The following is a 26,380-nucleotide window of genomic DNA, read 5'->3' on the forward strand; positions in this document are numbered from 1 at the left end:
AAATGGCTTTCAGTGTTAAAGATCTAATAAGTACTTTGAAAATAATGAAACAAAATTAATATTTTATTGTGAATGTACCTGGTAATGTAGGCACACTAGTTGTAAGTATACCCATGATATGTACAATGGCAGTACATTTGAAATTAGAAGCACATAAATTTTGAATGAAACTATCTCCAAATTCACAAAACCGATTCTTATCTTTTTCTATCTCAAATTCTCGTCTCACAAAAACAAATGCTACCATTTTTCTATATTTAGGGTTACACCATGGCTTCCTTCCTCCGAAAATAATACAATCAGCGTCATAAAAATGACAAACAAGAAAACGATCTTGCAAATAAAATTTTCTATACAACGAAACCGGGATTCGAAAGATCCTATCGCAAACCACTATTTTCCATCGAGGTCGGCCATATTTTTGTCAATTTTTCGTCTGACGTATCCCATTTCCTATTCAGAAAAAAACATGGAGCAGACGTGAAGTTGGAAAACAAGGGAACGGAAAAAAGAGCGTCTCGTTTGAAACGACAGATAATCGTGTTAGCCGGCCGCACCGGCGAATAACTGATGCGGGCCGCCGAGCCGCGCCCGCGCCCGCTGCACCGAACACAATGAGATTGCGGTGTTTTTTCCGCCGACGCTCCGCTGAGACAAACAAGGGATGCAAATTCGTGTTGACACCGCGATCCATCTTGTTCGCCTCTCCGGAGACCAGTTCCTGAATAAATAGTACCGTGATTGAGACGTCCCAGCGGTTTATTTGTGCGATACGTAGCACGGTTGCAGATGTTTTTCTTGGCGGTCGCACGGAAAAATAAGTCTCAATTTTGCTATGCGAAGGTAATAAATAAGCGTGAGGTCAGTGAGTAGTGGATGCCAGCAGTTTAGTTTCGCTTAATCTTGGAAACAAAAGTGGCGGTGTATCGTAAAACAGGGGCAGCGCGACCGCGGCGCGCTACAAACTGTGACCTTACTGAATGAGGAACGGCGCTCCACTCCAGCTTGGACGCAGACTAACGCTCTACATTCAATATGTAAATCTTTTTTAAGTTTAACATTTTTGTTTTGTTCTATATTGTAAATAAATTGATATCGTATTGAACCTTAAATATCGTTCTATTAATATCTATTCATGACCAAATAGGTACTTAGAAACAAACCACTACCATCTTGAATATTAGTAAAAGACACACTCTTGTGTAAGTATCTTGTTGATATCTTTACCAAGGAAATCTAATTTTCAGTAACAATTTCCTCAATTTTCCCATATGTGAGTTCCGTCGCCTACACGGTGGCAACGTAAGGGTACAACGAATAGATCATCCTCTGGATCGGGCCGCGCCGCGCCACTGTCCAATAAATATATTGTTTCGCGCACAGCCAGCGCAGATAAAGCAAGCTCGCGCCTCGCTCTGCCTCGCTGCCTTTGGGTTCCGCCTTAGTGATAGCGGGATCTTAAATACAAATACAATTATCACTTCTACAGTAATGAAATTAGCTGAAGATAAATCTCAGAAGTACTTAAACGATATAAAGTTCTCATTTTTCGTAGTTGATATCTTAAATAAACAGGCTGTATATACCGCTTGGAATATAAAAACTTCAAATTATAAAAGAATTTACATCATCAGCGCAAAAGACTACACGCTACGAGGCGGCTACGCGACGTATCGTCAGTTTTCGTAGTAGTAGTGATTTAGTTATTTTAATACTTCATATCCTCCTCTTTTATTTTGTTTCTTTTTCTACAGGATGAACATTAGGCTTCTTAACCAACCAATGGTTAAGACATACTTTAAGCTTACTTACTTGCTAAAGCAATGCACAATCATTATTGATTGAAATAATAATTTAAAAACTCATTCCAAAATGAATTCTACTACTTTTTAACGTTTAAATTTTCGTGACCAAACGTCGTCGTATATTTACTAAAGACTTTTCTAGATTATTGAGAAACAGCTGTTTCTCAATAATCTTATGTTTGCCGCTGTAACTGCGACCACTCCCCAGTTTCTATGCCCGGAACAGTGTCAGCCAAACGCGGAGAGCTTGGCGTTTGCACATTATGACTAGCCCAGGGTGCGTTATATTATACTTATTTATCATTTCAGTGTTTTACTACCGACCACTGCGGGTCAAGCATGAAATGGCTACTGGAAATTTGGGTGCAATCTTATTACTTGCATATTGTGTGCATCACACAACTTGATGGTTGAATATTCAACATCTAGTGTGTGTACACTAGAAGAGCCGTTGAAAGAGTTTGAATCCCTGATTGCACAAGGTATTTACTATATATTATGCTTAATCTATGACTTTTTATAGCCATTTTTCAGGATTCCAATTATAATATAGTTTTCTTTAAAACATTTAACCTTTACGCCAACACGTTTAACAAAATATTTACCCAGCTATCGGGGGCAAACGGGTGATCCAAGTGTGCTATCAAAGCGATGCAGAACGAAAAGAGGGCAAATAAACAAAAGTGGAGAGAAACCAATACGATTTAGCGGGTCCCCGGAGAGGGCCGGGACGTTCCCGTGTCGGACCGGACTGTATTGTCACTACGAGACGCAGATATGTTACACGTGGCAAGCTTTACACTCGTATGTCTTTACAGGAATATGTTGGACTTTTCTTGGTAGAATTTGCAAGGTTTTTAATAGGTTATGTTAAAAAAGTAGTCTGTAGAGTCGATTAACTAAAAATCAAGGTTGATCACGTACATTACATGTCTTGAGAGTCGTTAGTTATTTTTTTCCGTGAATGAATTGAATTGCAAAACTATTGATTTGAATCTACTCGAATTAATAAAAACTTTTATATTTTGCTTTAAATATAAGACATGTTTGTATTTAGTTTGATAAGCATGTTGAGACTTTCTTTTTGTAAGCTTTTCCTTCTATTTACTTATACTTCTACATCAGAAGTACAAAATAACATTTAGTTGACAAAGGTAGATAGTATTACTTGTTACCTTCTAATATTCGTCGTATACCTTCTAATTTCTTCTAAAGGTCGTGCTGGCCGTTTAAGACGTCTGCATCTCATGCATGAGGGTTCGTAACCTATCAACGGTAAGAATCAATGTGAATTCTTCCAAGTGATATGTACTTTCTAAGATTATTTAGACACCACTGACGTAGGCGTTTCGTCAGCAGTGGCCACTTATAGGCTGTTGATGTAACGTGCTATTATTCATAGGTCATCCTGTGCCTCGCCTTTGTTAGCTTTAATTTTCCTTTTGTATCTTTAAGCTCACAAAACATTATCATTTAGTAGACAGCACAATTTTTTATCATCAAATTTCGTGAAGATGGATTTGGGAGCAAAACACAAGTAATCTTGTTCGCTATAAACAGCCTATTAGCAAGTGGGATCCATTTGGGTCCTTACACCAGAGGCTCTTAATCACGATAAAAGTAGTCGTAGGATGTGTAGCACATTAATTAAGATCGGACCTTCGTATTTTATTCAGGTGACAAGGAGCGGTGCGACGCGACGTTTTGTTGCTGTCGTGTCGCTTGCAACGGTCGCAAGTCGTTTGCCACGTCGCGTAGTGGTCGTGCGACAAAACCGACTGAGTGAGATTGGGTGTTTAGCTGTTTTGTTTATTGTGGGTATACATGTTTTTATTGTTTTTACTTTTCAATTAACTAATAATTATGGATTTTGTTAACTCGTTTCTATAAAAATGCATGTAAAAACATATAACTTCAAAGTTATATCTATGTATTTATATAATTTCAATATCTATTGTTTTTTACCACAAACGTATGTGTTAAAAACATTGATATATTGATATAACGGCTTTAAATCAAATTCTTTGGTATTTTCAGGATGGCACAATAAAGGGTTCACAGAAAGAAAATGGATCGTGTTTGCTTCACCGCGGGTCAGCCTACAACAGATATTGTACCAACAATTATACTTTCCCTGGCCTTTGTAAAGTTAAAGACGTAGGATCTAATTAAACATAAACTGTCCTAGTTGTAATATTTTACTTAAGAACATTACTATCATTAGCAATAGCTTCGCTAACACTGACACTTAATGTTTTTGTTTAATATTCAAAAGCAAGGCACCTGGTGGCATAAACAGTGATATTTTTATCAATTTGCTTATTGTAGCTATTCTATACCGCATCTAAAAGCTGCGAATTGCCTTTAGAGCTGCGGACTGCAGCAGATGTAGGAACGGGGTGATATTTAAGCATTAGATGATTTCTCCTTTTAAAAAAATCTTAATGTCATAAGTTTAGTGAATTACAAATGCAGATACCATATTTATTGATTGAAATAAAAGTGTCTTCCTGTTCTAATTGAAATTAATATATTTTGATTTATTTTTATCTGCTAACATAATTATAAACCATTCTCCGTAAAAGACTTCTCAATAATGTAACTTAAATCTTAATTATTCAAGTACAATCCTATTTAATTTCCTAAACAATGAGTAGACAATGTAGGTACTTATTGTTTTATTTTTTAAATAGGTACACAAAACACAAATAGACAAACACAGAGTCCATAGTTATGTAATTAACATAATACCATGTCACATTTAGGTAATTATACCACTATCGATAGAAAACCGATAATTAGGTAATAGTACTGCTCGTAATTTGAGTAAAAGAGTTCACCATTTTATTAATAAAGGGTTAAACGTGTTGGGACTTTATTAAAAATTGAAGAGGCACATTGATTTCATTTTGAATTTATTTTTCATTTGGTCTATTGTTTGGAATTGTTATTTTTCTATTATTCTGTCTTTACAAGATACCAGACCATAATCAACATCATTAGTGCGAGGCAGTTCACTGTTGGGCTATGGATCTTCTCTACATACGAAGTAGAGTATATCAATCTCCGAAGCAGCTTAAAGAATGCAGTTAAAAAGGTTTTAGGATTCGTAAAGAAATAAAGTTAAGATTAGACACAATTTTTATGAGATTGCAAAGGGTGCTGAAATATTTTAACTGTAACATGGTGTACCTAATTGAATTGACTTAGATTCAATAATCAATCAAAACTTATCGTAGGTAATTATGTCATCACCACGTCATCACAACACTGCAATTAATCTACCCTAAGTTCACAACAGTAACAATATACTCATTACTCAGTTACCTTTTTTTCCTTCAACTTTTATTTGAACACTCAATATATTACTACATAATATTTACAACGAAACTAGAAAACTTAAAATAAAAGAAAACTAAGCTCACTCACCTAGATATGAAACAAACACAAACACCCTATACCTACTGAATACCCTGTGTACAATACGGGGTGTAGTTTCTTATGTGAGTAATATTGTAGTCTATGATTTAAATGTTTCAATAACGGGCGCGGTGCTAAAATTTTATCGTTTCAGAGAGCAAGCAGCGTATATATTGGGTGGCCGTCCAATACGTCCGCGTTGCAAGTGTGCACACTGCTTATAAAGTGTACCAATATGTTATGTATTGTTATGGACCGTTATGGGATAATATCTGTTGTTCTATTATAGCTAAATATTAGAGTTATATTAAGTTATATTTTGGGAGACTCTACAGTTGATGTTGACACGTTTATTTGTTTTCCTTTTATTGGAAAACATTGAATAATGGTTTTAAGGTAGTGCTTAAAATTACAAGTTATACATAAGAGTTGATTGAATAAACTATTCTTAATTACAATAATGTACCTTAATTGTATATATGTGTTGTCCTTTGTATTGTATTTGTGTATATTATTTGTAAATAAATAATTATAATGAAATATAGAATATAATTTTGTAGTTGGTTTTATTATACCCTTTCCAAAATATGTATCTAAGTTAGTCTATTTAAGGATTGGCTTAAAGATTATCCAAAGTTTCTGAAGCAGAGTTATGACAATAATATAGAAGAAAAATAAACTGAAAACCTTTATGAGTAATAGTTTTCAGGATAAGTTTACATAACAAGGTTATTTAACCATCAATTCGTAAATAAGTAAAGGACCGGTTTACGAAGGTTTTCTATACTTTTAATAAAGTATTTAAAGTAGTTTAAAAAATAAGTATAATTATGTTTAAATGCCTAGATCTTGATTAAATATAGTAGACAAGGTCTTATCTCAGTAAATGTCTAGTTTTCATATCAAAGTATTGAACAGTTTACAACAAATGCTAAAAAGTATGTTGACAGGCTTAGACTTGTATTGTTAAAAGTGTGATTGATTGGTAACTTTTTGTTTTGTTGCATACCTAATATTTACAATGTTTATAAAATAAATGATCAAACAATAAAATAAGTCATTTCTGCGTATAAAATGTATACTTAGAAGTGACGTCACGCGATATTTCAAACCAAAATATATTTGAAAAGTATTTATTTCCGTAAGAAAATAAAATAATACGTATCTCATGTTTTAAAATAATCTACAAGATGGACATTAAAATAAAAATTAGTCATCTACCCTATTTTTTCATATGACTTAAAAATCTAGTTTAAAAGAAAATCTAGCATTTCTTGCATCTCATCAAAAACTACAAAAGGCTTCTTTAGAAAGAAAAAAAAAACGAAGTATGTCGCGTACTTGGACGATACTTACCGAAGAACCTCTCCCACGCCGACTTGCACAGGATGCACACGAAACATGAAAAACAAAAATAAACTCTACGTCTTCGTGTTAAAGTTTAGTTTCGTTCGCTGAGTGGCCGGCCCGCCTCCAAGGGGCGTCTATTCCCCCTCTTTAGCCGTGGTCGCGAGTGCGTTCACACGAGTTGCTACTTTTAAATTTTAATCACAACTTGCTCGTTGATTTGGACAAAAAGTGAAATGGACGATTTCACGTCGATGGACAAAACGTGAAATGGACATCATGTCCTTTTATAACTGAAAATATGTTTGCATTGTCATTTGTGTGATGGAGTGATGCGAATAGGGTGGGTGAAGGGGTATCTAATTGTTTTTTTTTATTGTCTATGATTCATTGGTTATGTTTTGATGAGTTAATGGGAATTTAGGTATTTAGTTATTGGCAAATTGCCTACTGGAAAACGGGCTTTTGCTTGTAGAATTTATTTTCATAGGCTAATTAGAAAAACACTTACTTATATATTTTTAAAAAACATAGAAAGATGATTTTGTTTAAATAAAGAAACTAATACACATTCAGTGTTTTAAGTTATTTTTCAACATTCAGTATTTTAAGTGTTATGAAACGTAGTTATTTAATTGTTATAGGCAGTAAAAAAAAATTAGAATGAGGAATAATATGGCCACTGAAACCTAGCCTAACTAAAACTAGGTAGGTAAAAAAATCTGGGTTCTATAATATGCTTATCATTCTTGCAGAAAAATACTTAAATAACTTACTTAATTCCTGTTTTTTTTTTAAACTACAGGTTGGTATACATTGATAATGCTTTTCAATCAAATATATCATAATAATTGCAATTTTATGCAAACATTTCAGGGTTAACTTTTAAAAATTACATATGTAAGATTCTACAGAAGAAGGTTTTCCATTATTTCTACGATTGGCGCTAATCAAACCCAATGGTCATAAGAACAAATATAGAGGTTACAAAGATTCCTTTTTATATGTGTTATTTACCATATCCCAATTTTTATGTATTTGAGAAATTTAACTTTGACCAATCTTTACGCCAGAACGACTTTGTAATCTTAATAAAAATAATTATTTAATAAACAAATATTTTTTAATGAATAACCTTTCATTAGTTCAATAATTTATTTTTGTGTGTGTCTCTTACTTACTGTATTACTTATTTATCTAAATATTATAATTTGTGTACAAATTATTATATAAGTTTGATAAAGTTTATTTTTTTATTACAATTCATAAAATGAGAACCTATGTACATAATCGTGAAACCAAGATCTGCAAATTAGATAAAGTAGGTAATTCAAAGTAAAAATTACTTCAAAATAACGCGTACAATTTTAATTGTATAATATTTTATTTTATTAAAAGCCAATATTTCTCCTGAGCGACATCTTCACATAATAACTTCTGAAAAACGATTAAAGTTATTAAGAGAGAAGTCATGGTCGCGTCCACCATTATTTAAAACGTGTAAGTAATCAATTTTATTCAAAACACTGAAGGCTATTCAAAATTAACGAATAATAACAGTTATTATCGTTGCCTTACATGGAAATCAACAAAATAATTAATGCGATTCGTCACAATTCGCGTATCGACGGCCATTTGTGCCGCTATTACCGGCTCAACTCCGATAAGCTTTATTGCCTAACGACATGGTTAGTTTGAGCTCCTCGCACGTAATAAATTATTATAAATACAAAACTATGAGAAAGTCTGTGAGTTTAATTTTCCGCAAATTTGATCTAACGCTATAAAGGTGGTCGCAATCTCGCGCGTTCGCCGTGCTGCCGGCGTTGATTGCGCATTAGGTACCACTGTTTACTCTGCCTCCGCGCCGCACACATAATGAAGTTTATAAAGTCGCTCTAATTGAGCGGTTACTGTTCATTTTCAGAGAGGTAAGGTTACAATAACATTGCCTTTACCAATAGAATTAGAGGGGCTGCAAAGCCCGGATGGGTATTGCCGTAGATTCGAATTCACAGTTTCTGCTAATTTAGCCTGATACGAACGCGAAGTCAAGTGATTCTAATCAGTGTAAATCTAGTCACGGCCACTGGTTTCGGATATTTTTTACTAAGAGATTAAAACAAATGAAAATCCAAACCTGATTCAAATTAAATGTTCGATCGGATGTTTTCAATTTGCCCCTATTTTCCGTTTAGTTGTTTTCCTCTAGATTTTAGATTGTGGCATATAGGTACGGTTTTAATACCTTTTGTTAGCTATTTAATTAAACTTTGTATGTGAAATGAAAACTTTGGATTAATTTATTCTTTTAAAACTCACGCGCACGCGAGTTGTTATATTGAGTGCGCAATTTCTGAATAACTCACTTAATATTCCTCTCACAGTCATTGAATTTTATGTGAATGTGCAAGCAGCAAACCATCAGCTCGAAGCTATTTGCATCATGTAGTTAGCTGAGGGCTTATGTATACACGATATAGCCGTGAATATTGTAACGCGGTAATCGACGTATGAGCACAGCCCATCGATGGCGGCAAGCTCTCGCAGTGCATAAATAGTGATGTGAAGCGTCGGCGCACCGAGTAATTCGAATAAATACCTCGATACAATCGGCTCACCGTTTAACGCGAGAGCCTTTTCCGCGCCGCGGTGAGCCGTTTAGCGAATTTCAATAGTTATCACGCGGAGAAAAACTCACTCGGCGAGAGGGACGGGCGCGAGCTCCGAGGCCAGCGCGAGCGGGACGGACTTAATAAGAAAGAAATAATAAAAAAGCGGTTGTGTGTGCGTGGTCGGAGTGTGGTGGCATAGGGCGGCGATGCAGGCCCCTCCCTGTGGCGCGCCGCCTGCCGCCTGCCGCCTGCCTCAGTCGAGTCGACAACGCGCCGAGCCGCACCGGTCCGCTCTACCCGCGTCCAGAGCGCGCGTAAAAAGTTTCAACACACTCTACGAAACTTGCACACCGCGATTACGATACCGAACTTAGTAGCGATCATTCATTCTTGCGTTGTTCTGTAGTAGACTAGCTGACAAGTTTGTGTTTTTGATTTTATTCGAAAATTCTGTGATTTTGCCTGCATTCCTGTAAAAATACTTTATCTTTGAAGTTTTACTCGAACTTCAAATATTTTTTGACGATCGATTATTTATTTTGGAGTTAATTTGGACGATATTCGTAGAATCAGCATTAGAAGTGGCAACTGCGATAAAATTTTTAGTTGAAAGTTGCAAAGATTATGTACTGGAACATCGATGGGATGTTCGGACGGTGACGTCGAGTGGTCAGCTGTAGGCAGGCTGGGCTCGCAGGCGGTCAACTTGATGCTGCTGCAGGGAGAGGGCCGCGAGCGGCAGGGGCCCGCCATGGAGGAGGACTGCTCCGCGCGCCCCTGCGCCACCGACTTCTCCATCGCTGCCATCATGGCCAGGGACCGGCAGGAGAGGAGAGAGAGGCGAAGACACAGAGACCCTAGAGAAGACACACTTATGCCTTTAGGTGAGTTTTTAACTTGTTAATATCTCTCTTAAGCAATTTTGTTCTCCAACTGATAACGTTGTATGCACTAATAAACTAAACAAATGAAACCATTAAACACCGTTCAAACCAACTTTTTCCATAGTACCTGCATGATAAAAAATATAGCTACAAAACAACAATTTCTTAATTAAAAAACAAAGAAGTTTACAAAGTCATTAGCCAGTTGAAAGTTGTACAAACTCACGTTCCAATAAGAACAAGTCAGGTTCAGAAGCAAAAGTTCAATAAAAACTTTATTAAGTGGAACTAGCGGTTGTAAACATTGTTTGACAAGCTCTCATGGACAAGGTTAAGGGCAAGAAATGAACTCTATGCAAATAAATATAAAGTACAATATTTAATAATTCATTCATGAATTTTATTTTGTATAAAACATATTAAAGAAAATTTAATTAATGGTTTTTTTTTAAATAATATTTTGTTAATCCTTTTTATATTAGTATGTAATTTTGTTAATTGATTTTATACATTTAATTGATTTTAATAGAAATAGTAAAATGTTCGTTAATAACGTATGGTTGTAGATATTTTTTGGAAACTTTTACGTCTACTTAAGAAGTTTTTAATTTTGTTACCTAAGCAAAGGACACAAAATGTTTCCAAATATTGGTGTACATAGGTATAATTATTACTTACACTTATTTATAAAATGCGAAAATAAATAATGATAAAGCATTTGAATTTGTTAAAAGTGTCATCTAGGCCTACATTAGTCAACATTTTAAATACAGTTATGACCATATTAGAAGTAGTTTTTCTAAACGATTGGTCGTGGTTGTTATTAAAGGTTTTCTGTAAAATATAAACATATCGATTGCAATGATTTATTGTTGTTCTTATCGCAATATTTATTGTAAACTGTCAGCAAAATGTTACAAATCTTTTACTTAAATCATTCATAAAATATAAACAAAAGAAATAATCGGAAAGGGTTTATTAAAAACTTTTTAAGCGCATATTACTTAATATAGTACGTGTACTTAAATTAATTAAATTTTAGATTACTATACTTACTAAGATCAATCAACGTTAAATTAAAAAAAAACACTACTTACAGATTACATTTATGACTTGACATGTATTTCTAGATTTCTTCGTTTTCATAATATAAAAATAAATCTAAATATCGTTTAAATAAATAAACAGCATTTATACTTCATAACAATAGCAAAACAACACGAAATAAAGAGAAGGGTTTTATAGATATAAATAAATTAAATAAATAAATAAACCTATGGCTCAGTTTCCTTTAATACTCTATGGACAAACACGCATTTACAACAATGGCCGCCAATAAAATACTCAATCTTTTTAAAAGGTAAAGCAAAGGTAATTTATGATACTGCCTTTTACTTACACTAACTTTGATAGTGTCATAAAATTAAAAATGGAAACTAAGTTTTATATCTTTACTGAGAAATATTTGGTATCAAGCCCCGTCATATATTTTGATGATTATTTATCAGGTGCCTAAAGCATTTTTATTGATATTAATATCAATAAGGGTTCGAGTATAAAATTGTTGAAAAACTGATTATAAGTTATTGTGGAATACTTTTGTGGCCATCTTCTGGCATTCTTGTATTATTTTTAGAAAACTTTTTTAACCACAATATTCATAAACAAGAAATAAAAATGTAAGCATTTTTGGAATAAATAAGTAATTATTTTGTAATTATCAAATAGCATGAGCAAAAGACTTTACACAATAGAGTTTTAGAAATATTCTTGTAAAATAAAAGAAAGATACTTATTGTTAGTTAGAAAAAATATAATAGAGAATGCCACTTAATATCAAATTTCTATAACTGATAATTTACTTATTATTTAGTTAAATGAAATATGTATTTAAATAAATATTTTATCACATTTATTCAATGAAACAATGATCTATGATGAGTTTAATAACAGATTAAATAATCATATTAAATTACCGACCTACCGATGAAATTTTGACTCGTACTTCAGAGTCGCGCTCATAGATACTAAGCAAGGTATTATCCAATATTCAATTTAGGTAATTTTATCATATAAGTTGTCTACATTCACATGGACACAATTACTGCTTCATGAAATTCACAAAAAAATGTAACAGATATGAATTAGCTTTGCCCTAATGATAATTAAATAGTTTATGTAATGTTATTGAAATATTTTAATGTCAAAATTGTTATACAACCAAACAATACACTAATCCGTAGACAACGGTTAACTAACTAGTAATTATTCTACTTGCTACTACTTATCCTACTAATATCATAATGTGAGTGTTATATAGATAAGTTTGTATCACCTTTACTCTAAAACTACTGAACAGATCTGAATGAAAATATGTCTAGAATAAGATTGTAGTCTAAAATAATACAAGGGCTACCTTTTATTATAATAAGTGGTAAATGCTAGTTAGATATTTTCTAGCTAGTTAGATAATATATTTTTTTAGGAGTATACTTAACTTTTATTGTTTTCGTAGCAGTTACTACGGCGTAGCAAGATGAATTCTATTTTAGTTTTAGTAATAATAATTAGAATCAATTGTTTAGTGAAATTCGTGTAAGAATATTGATTAAATACCTATGGTTGAGTTTGATACGAAAGGAAGGAAGTGTAATTTTTTAAATATTCCCAATAAAATCTAGAAAGAAGTAATTTTTAGTTAAGCACTAAACAATGTCGAATTATTTAATAAATAGAACAAAAAACACACAAAACATCGTTAAACATATAAATCAAATTAAATAACACTTTAAAATAACTAGTAAGTCGTAACCTTAAACTACAATAATCTTAAACAAAAACTATAGAAAAATATGCAATTCTACTAACGATGTTTTAATTACTAATATTACAACTGCAATTGCTTCAAGCCTAGCAATATAGTACAGAACCAGCACATAAAACTACACCAATCCTTTCAATATATTTCAAACCTTAGCTCAAAAGAATAAAGCATAAAATGCGTTAAGGCCTTGTATAGCTTGACTTGCTTTTATATATAGGCATAGTACATTATAACAATTGCCATATCTAACATGGTGATTATGAGATTACCTCAGGGTCGCTCTTTGTCACTGGCTAATCGTTCCACTCACCATAGGAAAATTTACAACCTGAAGCGATGATAAGAGTTATCTTAACAATGGACCTATTCATCTGGTATAGTTATAGTAATCAACGTCTTGGTTGGTGGTGGGAAATTTTTTATGTATTTTATTGTAAGCCTATTATAAAGTTAGGCTTATATTTATTTAGTAGCTACTTGCAAATTATTAGTAAAGATTTCTGTCTTAAATATCGCCTATAACCAAAAATATTAATTTTGATTTTCTCAAATTAAAAATTAGTCTTGTGAGTAAATTATAGTGATTTAAATTAATAACACAATCTGTTTAATAAGTTCAACAACACGTTTAAATTGTACTTCTTTATCAGTCGTAAATAAAAAATGTATCTAATAAATTAACTCTTGTTTCCTGTCTGAAATCCAAACCGAAAGTCAAGGTTTTCCCTCTGAAAAAAGTTCCCATTCCTCACGAATCCTCACAACTCATTTAGACGCGTAAAATTATACAAAAGGGCCTCAACAAAACAAAAACATGTTGAAAAGTAAATCCAGACACGCCGCACCTTTTTATAACTCCCAAAAATAAATAAAGACAGTTTGTCGGTTGTCAATCTGTCATTTAATAGAGTGCGAGATTGTGGACGGACAGATACACATACCTATTTATATTTTTATTTATAAAATATTCGCGAAAACTATGTGCTAGAGAAATTAGATATGTTCCAAATTGTTTTGTTCTTAACATTGTGACTTTATAATGACTTCATTACGATGACAGGTTTTTTCTACAACAAAGCGAAGAAATGTTTTAGTAGCTACTTAACTAAATATACATTTTTAATGACACAAATATTTTTCTGGTTTTCGTGTGAACTAGAAGCACAATATTAATGTTGAGTTTTTTATAAATCACGCCACATTATCGACCTCACATGTTTGGCGATATAATATTATTATGTAGGAAGAGAATTAATGTTTATCATTTGTTCTTTCAGAAAAGTTTGTGGACGCGACAGCTTCTGCCTCGGGCTCCCCGTCCCCGCCTCTCGCAGAGTTCGAGCGAGATTCTCCCGTAGATGTGTCGTCGACGTCAGAAGCAGGGTCCGCCAGCGGAGCCCCGAGTGGCTCCCGGCCTCTATCGCCACCTCCCAGGAACCCACAGCTCGTGGAGCGATGGTCCAGCGAGGAGATGCGACACATACAGTGCCACCTCGAAACTAAAGAACTATGGGACAAGTTTAACGAATTAGGAACAGAAATGATCATCACTAAGACTGGAAGGTAAGTCTCTAGTTTTTAATTTAATTCAATATATTGACTTTAAAACCATGGGGAAGTATTTCTTAGTGCCAATCTATCAACGCCTACTCAGTCGTCTGTGGCGAACATATAAATTAATTAGGCGTCGGTCTTCTTTTGTACATGACCACTTTTATAGACACGATTTCCGGCACGTTGTGATTTATCAATCATGAAAATCTCTTAAATTACAATTAATTGAATTATAATTATCTACGTTAAAACGGATGGCCGACAACAAGAGTCGTTTTATCGCAATTAATATTACATTAATCGAACCGAGAGCCGGATTCGTAACAAGCAGAAGTGACATAAAGCACGCGTTATTAACCACTTAAATGACGAAACGAATTGTTTTTAGGCCTCTCGTGCTGAACTTGACGAGAAATTAAAATCTCTGTGGTAGGTAGGTAATCGAATCGCGATTGTTGGTTAACGAGATCAAGGCAATATCGACGGCGCGTTTCAGAGGCGATAAGGTAGGTGGCACAGTGAAGGCGACGGCGCGAGGCGTGTCGGTCGCGGCGCGGTGTCGAACAATGGGCAATCGACCGCCACCGCGCCGCGACCTGCCCGCGCCGCTCCGCACGCCTGCTGCCACTCGCGCAACCAACAATGAACGCTACAATCAAAATCGTAACGATCACATCAATCGAACATAATATTATTGCGATCCAAATAATCTACTCGATATACGAAACGACGGAATTTTCTCCTCATTAAAATCTGAAATCCCCTAGTGAGATCTTTCGAAACTACTGTACCTACCTAGGTAATATAAAATTTAGTTTTTACTGAACATATGAGAAGCTCTTTTGAAATATTGGATCTAATCTGAGTGATTGGTGATTTGGCTTTGTATGCTTTGCCACAGAAGAAAATTTGCATGACGGTGATGGATGTCAAAGTTGTTAGAAACCCAATATAAAACGAATTGAATTTGAAGTGCAAGGACTGGTGTCACATAAAAGTCAGATTACAATCAACTAAATCTATAGAGCAGTAGCCTGCTTGGCTAAATTTGATGTCCGTGCAGGTGAAAATGATTTGTGAGTAAGTGTTATCGAGGAAACACTAGGACGGTAGCGGCCGCGCGGCGGAGCGGCGCGCTCCGGCGACGCTTATCGACGCCCGCGTAAATCAACGCGACAGCCCACCGATCGTGACAAATTCGCAAACCTAATCTTTTGATAACGGTGTAGCTTACTCAGACAAACCGCACGATACTCGCCGCCTATAAACACTCCGCCGTCTTTACTGTCCGCTGAGCTCTCTACACCACTTACTTTATACCTAGGTTAGTTTCATATAATTGTACTTGACGTTAAACGCACACAATACACCACCGCTCGATATCTGAGCCTAATTAGGGAATCTAACCCATTTCACAGCTTTGCCTTGAAATTTATTTAATGCTAAATACGTCGTCTCCATACAAATAAATGTGAACAAAGGCCGGGTATAATGTACAAAACAATGAAGGCTCTTTCACGGACTATAAAGCTGTATTAATACCTCACTTATTTATTCCTTATAATGTTCTCGAGTTAACGACGCTTCGGGCGTCCAGTTTTTCTACCACGCACCATAAAATACGACATCTGGAAATATATACGAGTCGCATTCATTTCCGAATTTAGCAACACAGAATACAATAATAACAGTGTTGATTTGTTATAATAACCGTTCGCAAAAAAGATTGTAGCCATGTTTCGTTTTTATGAGGAGGTTTAGGTGCGATAGATCTTCGTAATTACCTCGCGTTATCTCTTTTTCCACATTATCGATGCTTTTGATACGGCCGGTATCGGCTATAAAGATGGAGCGCGATAGCAGGCGTTACAAAGGGCTTTGGGAAGTCGCAATGGGAGACAATTTGCCACACACCGTCACGCGAGCTTATCCGAGTCGGCCCCGTCGATTAGCATAAATCTCGCCAACTAACCGTCACAAATGAACGACGGGCGCGGAACGCGGGTAGCGGCTAAACAAACTGACGCGAGCGACGATGCGATCGCGCGACATTCGCATGTCGCGGCGACGATGCGCGACGAATCGCGACCGTCGGCCGCCCGCATAAATCAGCATTATCTCGCGAGATAGCCGCGCGCCTGGACCCACCCCGCCGTATCACGCGGAGCCCCGTGTCGTTCGAAAAAATTAATGACTTGGAAAAACGATTCGCTTATGAGGGATCTTTCACTGTAATTGAATTGCCCCGCAGAGATCGGCCGAATTGTCGCACAATATGTCGACCGGGTGACACCGAGTCAGGTGCACCGACCTTCTGTAGGTACACAGTATCAGCTGAAAACACGAAAATTTCAGTAAAGTTTACTAAAAATATTTGCTATAGTAATAAGTTTGTAACGCTCTCAATCAAACCCCTATTACTGATTTAATATCATGCCCCATAAAAGTACAAAAGGGAGGACTGTAACAAAATGAAATCCCCACACATTATCTCACCCCAAAAGATAATCGCGGCGAGTAATAGAATAATGTAAATACGTCGGTGTGTCCGTCGCTAGTTGGCATGCTAATCGCGTTTACAGTAAGCTCCGTTTTAAAACCTGCCGCGTTGTGTGCCACTCTTTTAGTTTATTCAACGGGGACCCATTTTTCATCCGCTCGGCAAATATTTTGATGTTTGTCGATTACGCGGCTTTGTGTGCAAAAGCTTTCATAAGCGGAGAGTCCATCTGATGCCTTTGTTTATTGTGTTCAACAAATTAGGAACAATTTATTGATACACTGATAATATCGGAAATGACAACTTCTGCCACAGAATTAATAGAAGTCATTAATTATTACGTTTCGTGGATATTTTTTGTGCTTTGACCAGTGCGGGTTTTCCTTGTGATTTGTTTATTGGTTAAATTGATTGTAGCACATACATTATATTTTATGATATTCCCTTTATGAGTTGACATTGCTTACATTATAGTTACAATAGAAAAATTACAACAGTAACAAAAGTTCAAGACATATGTTGGACAAGATATTACACAATGTTTCTTAACAAACATTTCTAAAGTTATTTTTGTACAGATTCGTTGTCGATGTTATATGTTAACAATCAAATAACAACCAGTAATAAGTAAAGGGATTTTGTAGAATACTCGACCGTTAGAGGCCAAGAGGCTTTATCCAGACATAAAACCTAACAATGAACTGGTTCACGTTCTTTAAGAGAACATGACTAGATTCTACATGCATAGAGCTACATAAACACACGTACGTTAGGTAGAATAGTGCGAACAGATTTAAATTAACATGTTTTACTAATGCACAATAGGATCCGTCGTCGATATCATGCCGGTCGCTGAAGATGTTTTCGCCGGGTCTCGGTGCCAAAACTCTAATCGTTGGAGCACACAGTTGGCAAGCAACACACACTTTGATTTACTTCTCACCAGCATCTAACCATCGTAAATCTTCCACATATGATATACAAATACTTTTATCTTATATACATACATATACAAAACAATTTCAACTTAACAGAACATCATACAACATCTAAATTAAGATTCCTGTTGTTTATAAATTACTCGTCGACTCTTTGTGGTTTCATAGAAGCTGTGTTATGTAGTGAAATATTTTGACATCCCCCTTTATAATGGGTGCCACATAAATCCTTTTTTTTATATTGTCTTTTTTTTCTTCTTCTCTTTATAATCAGATGTGTAAATATTTGAAGTCAGGTCGTAGTATGTAAATCACATGTTTCTCGAAATTGTTTTATCTTTTTGTGTTCACATTTGCTACAACAATAAGTAATTTAGTGAGAAAATTAGAAACGATGGCTGCAATAATTTAAGTTTTCAGAAGTACGAATGTTTTTTTTTTACGAAAGTTACATACATAATTTAGTTACGATTATAAATGAATTATTAAATGTTGTTTTTAACTGGAGAAATTGTAAATCTGCCGTGTAATATTTAGCAGTTGTAATAGATCGATGTGACACGACAGGACATTTTTACCAGTAATGGCCCATCGCGCTACGAATTCCCACAACTAGGTTCTAGCGATTTATCGAACAATATTGCAGCTCCGTGCGTATGTACCATCCTGTTTGTTAAAAGTGCAACTTGCAAAGAAAAAACTTTTGGATGCGTCATATTATAAAAAAAATCTAGTAAAATATGAAAAAATAAGTACCTTAAAGATTTCTACAGCAGGAAGGCAAGGATATATTAAAAATTTTTGAAAGATTGATAAGCAGACTGTCTGTAATCTAAGTAGCCCATTCCTTATTTCTCTTTTCAACACTATTACTCGTATATCTTCCCAGTTTCCTTACATGAAGTTTAATGCCACGCTATATTAAGACATTGTAAAGTGGAAAGGCCCTAAAACTACTTTGTTTTGTATATAGTCATCATTATAATAAAATATCTGTATATTACTCGTGGAATTCTCAAATAATTTTCCAAAAAGGTATTGATGTGGATGTAGGCGTATCCATTGGTTTAAAATATCTTCGGTGTTCAGATAACGCTGGGCGCACACCGCGCTTACACGTGCACTCGGCCAGCTCGCCATTTGTCGCACTCGCGCGATAATTGTTGATATACGATCGCGATCCGACACCGTAATTGTCAACGCTTAATCTTCTAATTGGCTCGCATTTACCAATGCCATCGTGTCGCCTCTGCCCATTCGCATCGATAGTTCGTTTAAAAAAAAAACACATTGTCAAATTTTTCGAACAATCGTTAAACATAACCGACTCCTATAAAAGCTTGGATCGAGCAAAGTCGAAAAGCAATTCGCAACGCCAATTTCAAGAACAGTAAAAAGTGCGATTCACAAGTGCAACTTGAAACGGCGTTTAAGAGCGAACCGAGGGCGGCGCCCACCGGGGGCGAGAAAACAATTTGGAATTTTATCGGTGGCGAGGTGGCGAGGTGGTGCGGGGGCGCGGGTGGCGAGGTGGCGCGTTACCTCTGATTTATGTGCGACATTAGACGCGAGGTGGGCACGACGCGCGAAATGCACACGCGCCGCGAGGACCATTGCCGCTCACTTGCCACTCACTCACAAACCGCGCCGCTACCCGCTGAACCCGCTGCCGTAAAACAATACACATAACGCACCTCGCGACATCTGAACTCGCCGGCCACTTAGGTATCTCTCTGCGAAATTACTATACATGCATGATACATATGCATTAAATAATGTGTTATGCATTTCAAAATAATAATACCACCTTGTAAGTACAGGAAAAACTTAACATGTGTAGCTTACCAATTAATGTAATTGCATCGTAACGTAACGCTCTGTACAAACTTGGTACATAAATACTTAATTTGATAATCTTTTCATCTCACACAGATTCTTGGGGCATTTAAAATTTTATTGAAAAAGCAGGATTAATTAATGAAACCTTAATACAGCTTAAACTTTACCAACTGATGCCGTGGATATTTCAGTGTCATTTCAATTCAAAAGCTAATTTCACTAAAACCTTAAATGAATCGAGTTGGTCGGAGCTCGCACATTATTTAACTTGTTCCAAGTTTAAATTGAAAACGCCACCAAACTCTTTGCGGAGTCAGAGTCAAATTTTGAACTTTGCCGCTGAATCGGAAATTTCTTTATAAATATCTTATTAAGCTTAAATTCAGTTGGTGTCACGCTGCCGACACTAATTTCATTCGTGAAAGACGGCGACTGAGCGACGGCGAGACGCGCGGCCGTAGGGAGCACTGAAAATGTATGCAAACGGGGAAACGCGATATTTGACGGAGCTGAAAACGACAAAAGAATTAAGGAGGATGCGACCGAGGGGTGGCCGTCACACCGCCAGGAGAACGCCCGTCGACGACGTCGCCCGACACCCCCGTCACATCGCGAATTCACTTTACTCTGTCTTATTAAGAGATTAGCTGTCATTTCAGCGCGACCTAACCCTTTTATTAGAAAACAATGTATAAATTACTGACAACCTCTAATAGCCACATAATTGTACGTCCGCGCCACGTATTGAAACATGTCAAGGAAACGATTGCTGTACTCATAATTAAAGTGGAAACTGAAAGAACTAATTTGTGGATAGGAATGGATCGAAATGGAAATTTTAATTTTGGACTATTAATAATTCAAGCAATCAATCCTATCTGTTGTTATCTAGGTTATGTGAAGTGAACACATGCAGGGTATTTGAATACGCGTGTAATAGATGTGTGATTCATGTAAATGTACCCTTAGCAAGTGTATTGCAAGCTAATCTGCCCGCACCCCCGGGCCGCGCCGCGCGCCGCCAATATGCCGCGGGGGTGGCGGGGTGCTCGAGAAAATGTGTAAACTAATTATGTACATTTTCGTAGCCACTTATTTACATAACCACGGCCTGAGCCCCGCTTTCACCGTGAATATTTCATTCGTAATCTTTACTTTGACGGTTTAATATGACAGCTGTTGTTTTGTTTGGTGGAAACTTTTAATTTTTGTCGTTTTCTTCCGGTAGTAGCGCCCTTTGTGTGCGCGTTAGGCCGACGCCTCCCGTAATGATAGGTGATTGTCGAACAACTTTTTTTAATACGGATAAACGGCTGGGAAACTTTATGAGGTGTAATTTGAAATTTTCACTGAGACGTATCGTTGTTGTATTGTTGTCTGACAGTGGGGAAGGTGCTTATTATATTGATGATTGTTTTGTGCGCTCGGGGAGTTGTGTGGCTAGTTTGAGGACAACAGATATCGATTGATTCGTGGGGTTGTTACGTAAAGGAGTACATGGTGGCAATAAGAATGATTCATGAGTCGTCAACAGGCTGGGTTGTTGTGAAGTGTACAGGAAGCCGATAAGTAAAACTATTAGTAGGTAATGAGCGAGTGTTGCGCCGTTTCGCGGGTATTTATACCGCGCCTTCGCGGGAACTAATTTATGGAAGTAAGTACGCGGAAAATGTTTATGTAGGTACTTCGGCCCTCCCGCCCTGCGTCGTTGACATCCGGTGACTCCGCTATTTGCTGCTACTAGGCAGCAGACGTGGAATTATAATTCAGTAGGAGTTCCATTGTCAGGGGTTCAGTTGGCAAGCAAATTATTGTCTCTATAAAATTGCTTCTTGGAAACAATTATTTATAAAAATAAAGCGATAGAATTCTCGGAGGTAATAAAGGCAAGGCGTTGTTTCAGCACAAAACGAATGGCAAAGACCACCGTGTGCGCATAGCTTCGGCCTTTGATGCTGCAACGTTCGGCCACGAGCTGATGACAGATGTGTTTCATGTAGGAATTACTCACGACTCCGTCTCACTCACTAATGACTCTTTGTGATTATAAACGGAATCTTAATTCCCTTCTACTTTGTTATATTGCATCCAATGTAACTAAATGAAGACACAAACTTGTAGTCAAGTAAAAATGTATGATAATATTATGTAATTTTAATGATAGAAAAGTAATTTCTAAGCACTAAAACCCAAATTCTAATCTGGAAATCGAGCCCGAGACTTTTTACTCAGTAATAGTTCAGCGTGCCTTTACTATATCCTAACCTTATAACTCAAAATTATCCAACAACTTACAACATTTCCAGTTCTACCAGAAATTCTAGAAACATTCACCTATTCCATTACTACGAACCACATGTCAGCCGTTTAATTATGAACAAACCCTAGCAACAAATTGGTGATGCCTAACACTCGACTAGGACATCATATAGGTCACGACATTATCGCTGAGCCTCCATTGCTCTGAGACGAGGCCCCGCCCGCTCCCCGTTGACATGTAGCGTTTTAACAGTCAGTACGTGCTTCTCAACCCCCCTTACACCCCATCCCCTCAACACCCCCTACCCCCCAGAACTGACGACATTAGCAGCCGCAGACATAGGGCACGTCCCGGCCAGACGTTGACATAGGTAGCTAAAGTTAAATTTGCTTTTAGATACGTAATATTTTCGAATTTTCTAGTTTCTAAGTTAGGCTTTATAGGGGCTTTTATGAGCCGTTAACAGTTCATGATGCGACCATTTCATTTTTACACACGAATTTAGAACTGTGTTTAAAAATGAGTTTAGAATAGACATTTCGTTTAGGTTAAATGTATCGTTTCTAGCTCTTTCGTATTTATCCTGAGATTAAATAAATAATATAAATAGTAACGAGTAAGTATTTACATAACACATCTGTTTGTCGTAACCTCATCAATCTACGTCAAAGCCTACAATCACGCAATGACAAAAAACTATTTGCAGTAAACGCCCTCCATTGTATCTACAAGTATTAATTTACTGAATTGATTCACCATAAATAAACATAACAACACACTACAGACCGCCATTGTATATAAAAACCGCAATGTCAAACATGGTGAATGTATACGATTATCTTCGATATTGCTTTTGATTTAAGGGCTATAGTGGTATGTGCACGCGTTAGATGACATAACTAACTGCTGGCAACGGACTAGTGAGTTTACGCGACCGTCGCAATGGCTCCCTCTTTATGGAAATGAAAACAACCTAACTATAGCGCTTGTACCCTAGTGTTTCTAACTTACTACCTACTCAGCTGTGTAGTTACCTAAGCCCGGCTTAGCTAACTTATGGAACAGTTGTTGCAAATTATTCTTTGAGAAAATACTGGCCATTAAGATATGGAATTGCTTTTTTCTTCGTTAGGATTGTTGCGACAATTTTACTTTACGGTTCTCTTTGAAAAACTTTTTATTTGTTGTTGATACTTGCTGAAGGTTTATTTTTACATATACTCATATAAACAACTGGTAGTATATGTGTATTGTCAGAAAGAAATTCTTTACAGCGTTAAGTTGAGTGATGTAAGAAAGAGTTTGTTTAGCAATTTTGTTTATTGATTTTGAAACATTCCTAAAATGCCAACTCGGTGACGATTTGTATAAAACAATAGCAATGTTTCTGAAATAACGGTAGCTACAGAACATTGTTTGTAATTTGGTAAGCATGCACGGGTTACTAAACATCGCTATAATAAGCAAGGGAGGCAGACGTGGGGTGCAAGCGACAGTTTTCGCAATATTGTCGCCAAACTTCCCAATTTTGGTGTCGACTTGCGAAACTCCTCGCCGTTTCGTGAACCTTACAGGTGTGAGTATCTACCTGCTATATGTAGCGTGCTACCCATCTATGAACGTGACTCCGGATTGTGGCTTTGCGAGAATTAGCGGCGGATTTACAAGGAATAATTCGTATGAGCACTGTGTGGAGTGGAGCGACTTACTTTACCGAATTCATGCATCAGTTCGAAACAAAATCTTCAAATTATACGCAATAATATCTTCAATAATTTACCTTTAACTATACAATCCTTACTACTATAGTTCCTAGTTGAACAAACAAGAGAAAAAAGCTGACAGCAACATTCGCTCCTCCCACAAACACCGTACATTATTATTCATTCTCTAAAAATTCACTAACGACCGAAATAAGCGGGCAACAAGAGGAGTGTGAGCGTGTTCTGACATCGTTCGGCGTGCTATGTGACACCATTAGCGTAGCAAACCGTACAAACAATACGAACAAAACGAGGTGTCGGAATTTCGCGCGGCGGCGGCGCGGATACCGCGCGAGCCGTCTCCGCCTCCAGTTGTCCTATACTGAATTACACGCAGCTTTTATATAACTCCTACTACAATATGGTCAGGCTATCAGGAAAAGGTTTCGGTTTCACTAAATAAATCTCTTGTAAAGAATATACGATGACACTTCAAATGTCGTAGCGCTCGTAGCAGTTCGTAGCAGAAAAGATCGTCTTTTCAGAAAAGGAATTAGCTCTAATTATGACAACCAAAGAAATTACTGACGTAGTATGTTGGTATATTAATATTTTTTCTGGATTTTAAAATACACAAGTATTTATCGTTAACATTGATCAATGTAAAAGGTGTAAAACCACTTTGCGAGTCTCCAACATGATTAGCATACATGAACATTGATTATATCCAGCGACGCGACGTTGACCACTCGTATACTTCCTGACTGTATGACGTGTCAGCGTAGGAGCACTATATGTTTGCTCGGCTGACAGATTCCACGTTAAATTCCACACACTCCCAGATACCGTACGACCCGCCTCCACATAGTCCACACATTTCATTGCAAACGAACGATCTCAAAAGCTCAAAGAATGTTAAGTAGCTACGGATTTTGTCAATATGTGGACGTCTAATTAATGTTTAGAGGTAGCTGAATGCCTTTTGAAAACTATAAGGGACAAAAAGGCAATGTTTCCGGTGCAACGCACAACACGCGCGCTGCAATAAAGGCAGGTACGCACGGTGTGTCATTACCTCGGCGTGCCGCAATTAAAATGGTACGCATAAGTAATATTTGTTTAAATTCACTAATTATGTTACCGCTAATAAATACTTACACGCCACATCTGCTGTGCTAATGGCGACGTAGTGCATTGTACAAATGTTTTATTTGGTGCGCGCGTCGCCGGCCGCGGATATGTCGTACTTACCTTGTAATTTTCTCTTTGTGTGAACATGGTTTTTACGTAAATGTTTAGTAGGACATGAATAAATGTCACATCGGTGTCGCAGAACATGTGTAATATTTTACAAGCTATCGGTACGATCCATGTTCACAATACATTCGAACATGTCTATCGGAACAACCTGCTCTGTATACTGTATGGTATACAGTTACTTTACGTGTCATCACATACTATTTCAGTTCAAACCCATCTAGTTAAGCGTCATATTCATCGTTAAATAAACTAGCGGAACCAGTACAAGTCAAAAGTGAGTAAGACAAATGATTTATTACGCACACGTTTGATATGGCAATTGAAACTTATTAATAAATTAAGCGTTACAAATATTTTTACGGACATTAGCATTAGCGAGTCGCAGGCGGTGTGTGACGGCACCACGCCGGGCGGCTGAACTTATCTCAGATCTCCGTCTATCCGACAGAGATATTAATCAACAGGATTGACAAAATCGTGCGAGTGTCGAAAATTTGACGCGGTTTCGTACCCGGACCTCCCAGGAAGAACTATATTTCACGTGAGCCGCAGCCGCCGCCCAACCACGCCCCACACCTCATTAGCTGCCTCTAATGCGCATTAATCTCATACTTTCTCCCTATATGAAAAATTCAGTCGGAACGACACGAGTTTTTTCTTTCAGTAACGCCTTAACACGAATACATGTGTATTTCAGTGTTCGAACTCCAGATTGATTCGATGCCACACATGCTGACAAAACAGCGGCGTCTTAATACGATATTGATGATAGCTTACAAATAACCTATTCTAACGTTGTTGATATAGCGGACAGGCTGATGGACATAATAATTAATTAGCACTTGTGAAAAAACTAGTGTTCCTTAATGATGGTCGACGGGTATAGGCGTACAGGCGTACAGGCAGATCCTGAATGTAATGATCCCGGGCGACGCGCCATCATTTGTCATCGCGTCACTCACACGTCAGCGCCGCTGATACGCCCTTTTCCTTTATAATCGCAAATGGAGATGGTATGAAAAAGCTTAATAAGTCAAGTAAATATAAGAAGGATGTATCACGTTTGTGAGTAATTTTAATGCCGTCGGGAAAAAGTGACGAAACATTTCAAATGATGCGAGATACTCGTTGGTCTGGTAAATGTTATGGGTATACCTTGTAACGGGACATAGATGATAGGCATATAGTCACTACATGTTTGTTAAATAATATCAGATTATTGGACAATAAATAACTAGAACACAATACCTGACCGTATGAATAAATGACGGCTTAGTACCCGAGTCTGTTCTCATGCCCTTAGCAGTCTGACACTAAATGTCACGGACTTTGTTTGATATAGGTCCACTACGTGTTGTGAATGCTACAGATTTTGCTGATAGCTCATTGTACTCCTGTAGGTACTTATAATTGATTTCAATATCAGAAGTC

The 26,380-nt window shown here is 36.7% G+C and overlaps 1 protein-coding gene across 2 annotated transcripts in view; it reads left to right on the forward strand.

Annotated features, from left to right (window-relative positions):
• Positions 1 to 8,519: 8,519 nt before the first annotated feature.
• LOC118273442 (T-box transcription factor TBX20) overlaps positions 8,520 to 26,380 on the forward strand; it is a 34,252-nt gene continuing 16,391 nt past the window's right edge. The window contains exons 1-2 of one of the 2 annotated variants that reach the window (XM_035590414.2): positions 8,520 to 10,071; positions 14,173 to 14,458. In XM_035590414.2, coding sequence (XP_035446307.1) covers positions 9,828 to 10,071; positions 14,173 to 14,458 — 530 coding nt within the window. In that variant the 5' untranslated portion in view covers positions 8,520 to 9,827. The remainder of the gene's footprint in view (positions 10,072 to 14,172; positions 14,459 to 26,380) is intronic. The other variant, XM_035590417.2, reaches the window with a different exon arrangement.

This window comes from Spodoptera frugiperda, chromosome 1 (genome assembly GCF_023101765.2).
Source record: "Spodoptera frugiperda isolate SF20-4 chromosome 1, AGI-APGP_CSIRO_Sfru_2.0, whole genome shotgun sequence".
NCBI lineage: Eukaryota > Metazoa > Arthropoda > Insecta > Lepidoptera > Noctuidae > Spodoptera > Spodoptera frugiperda.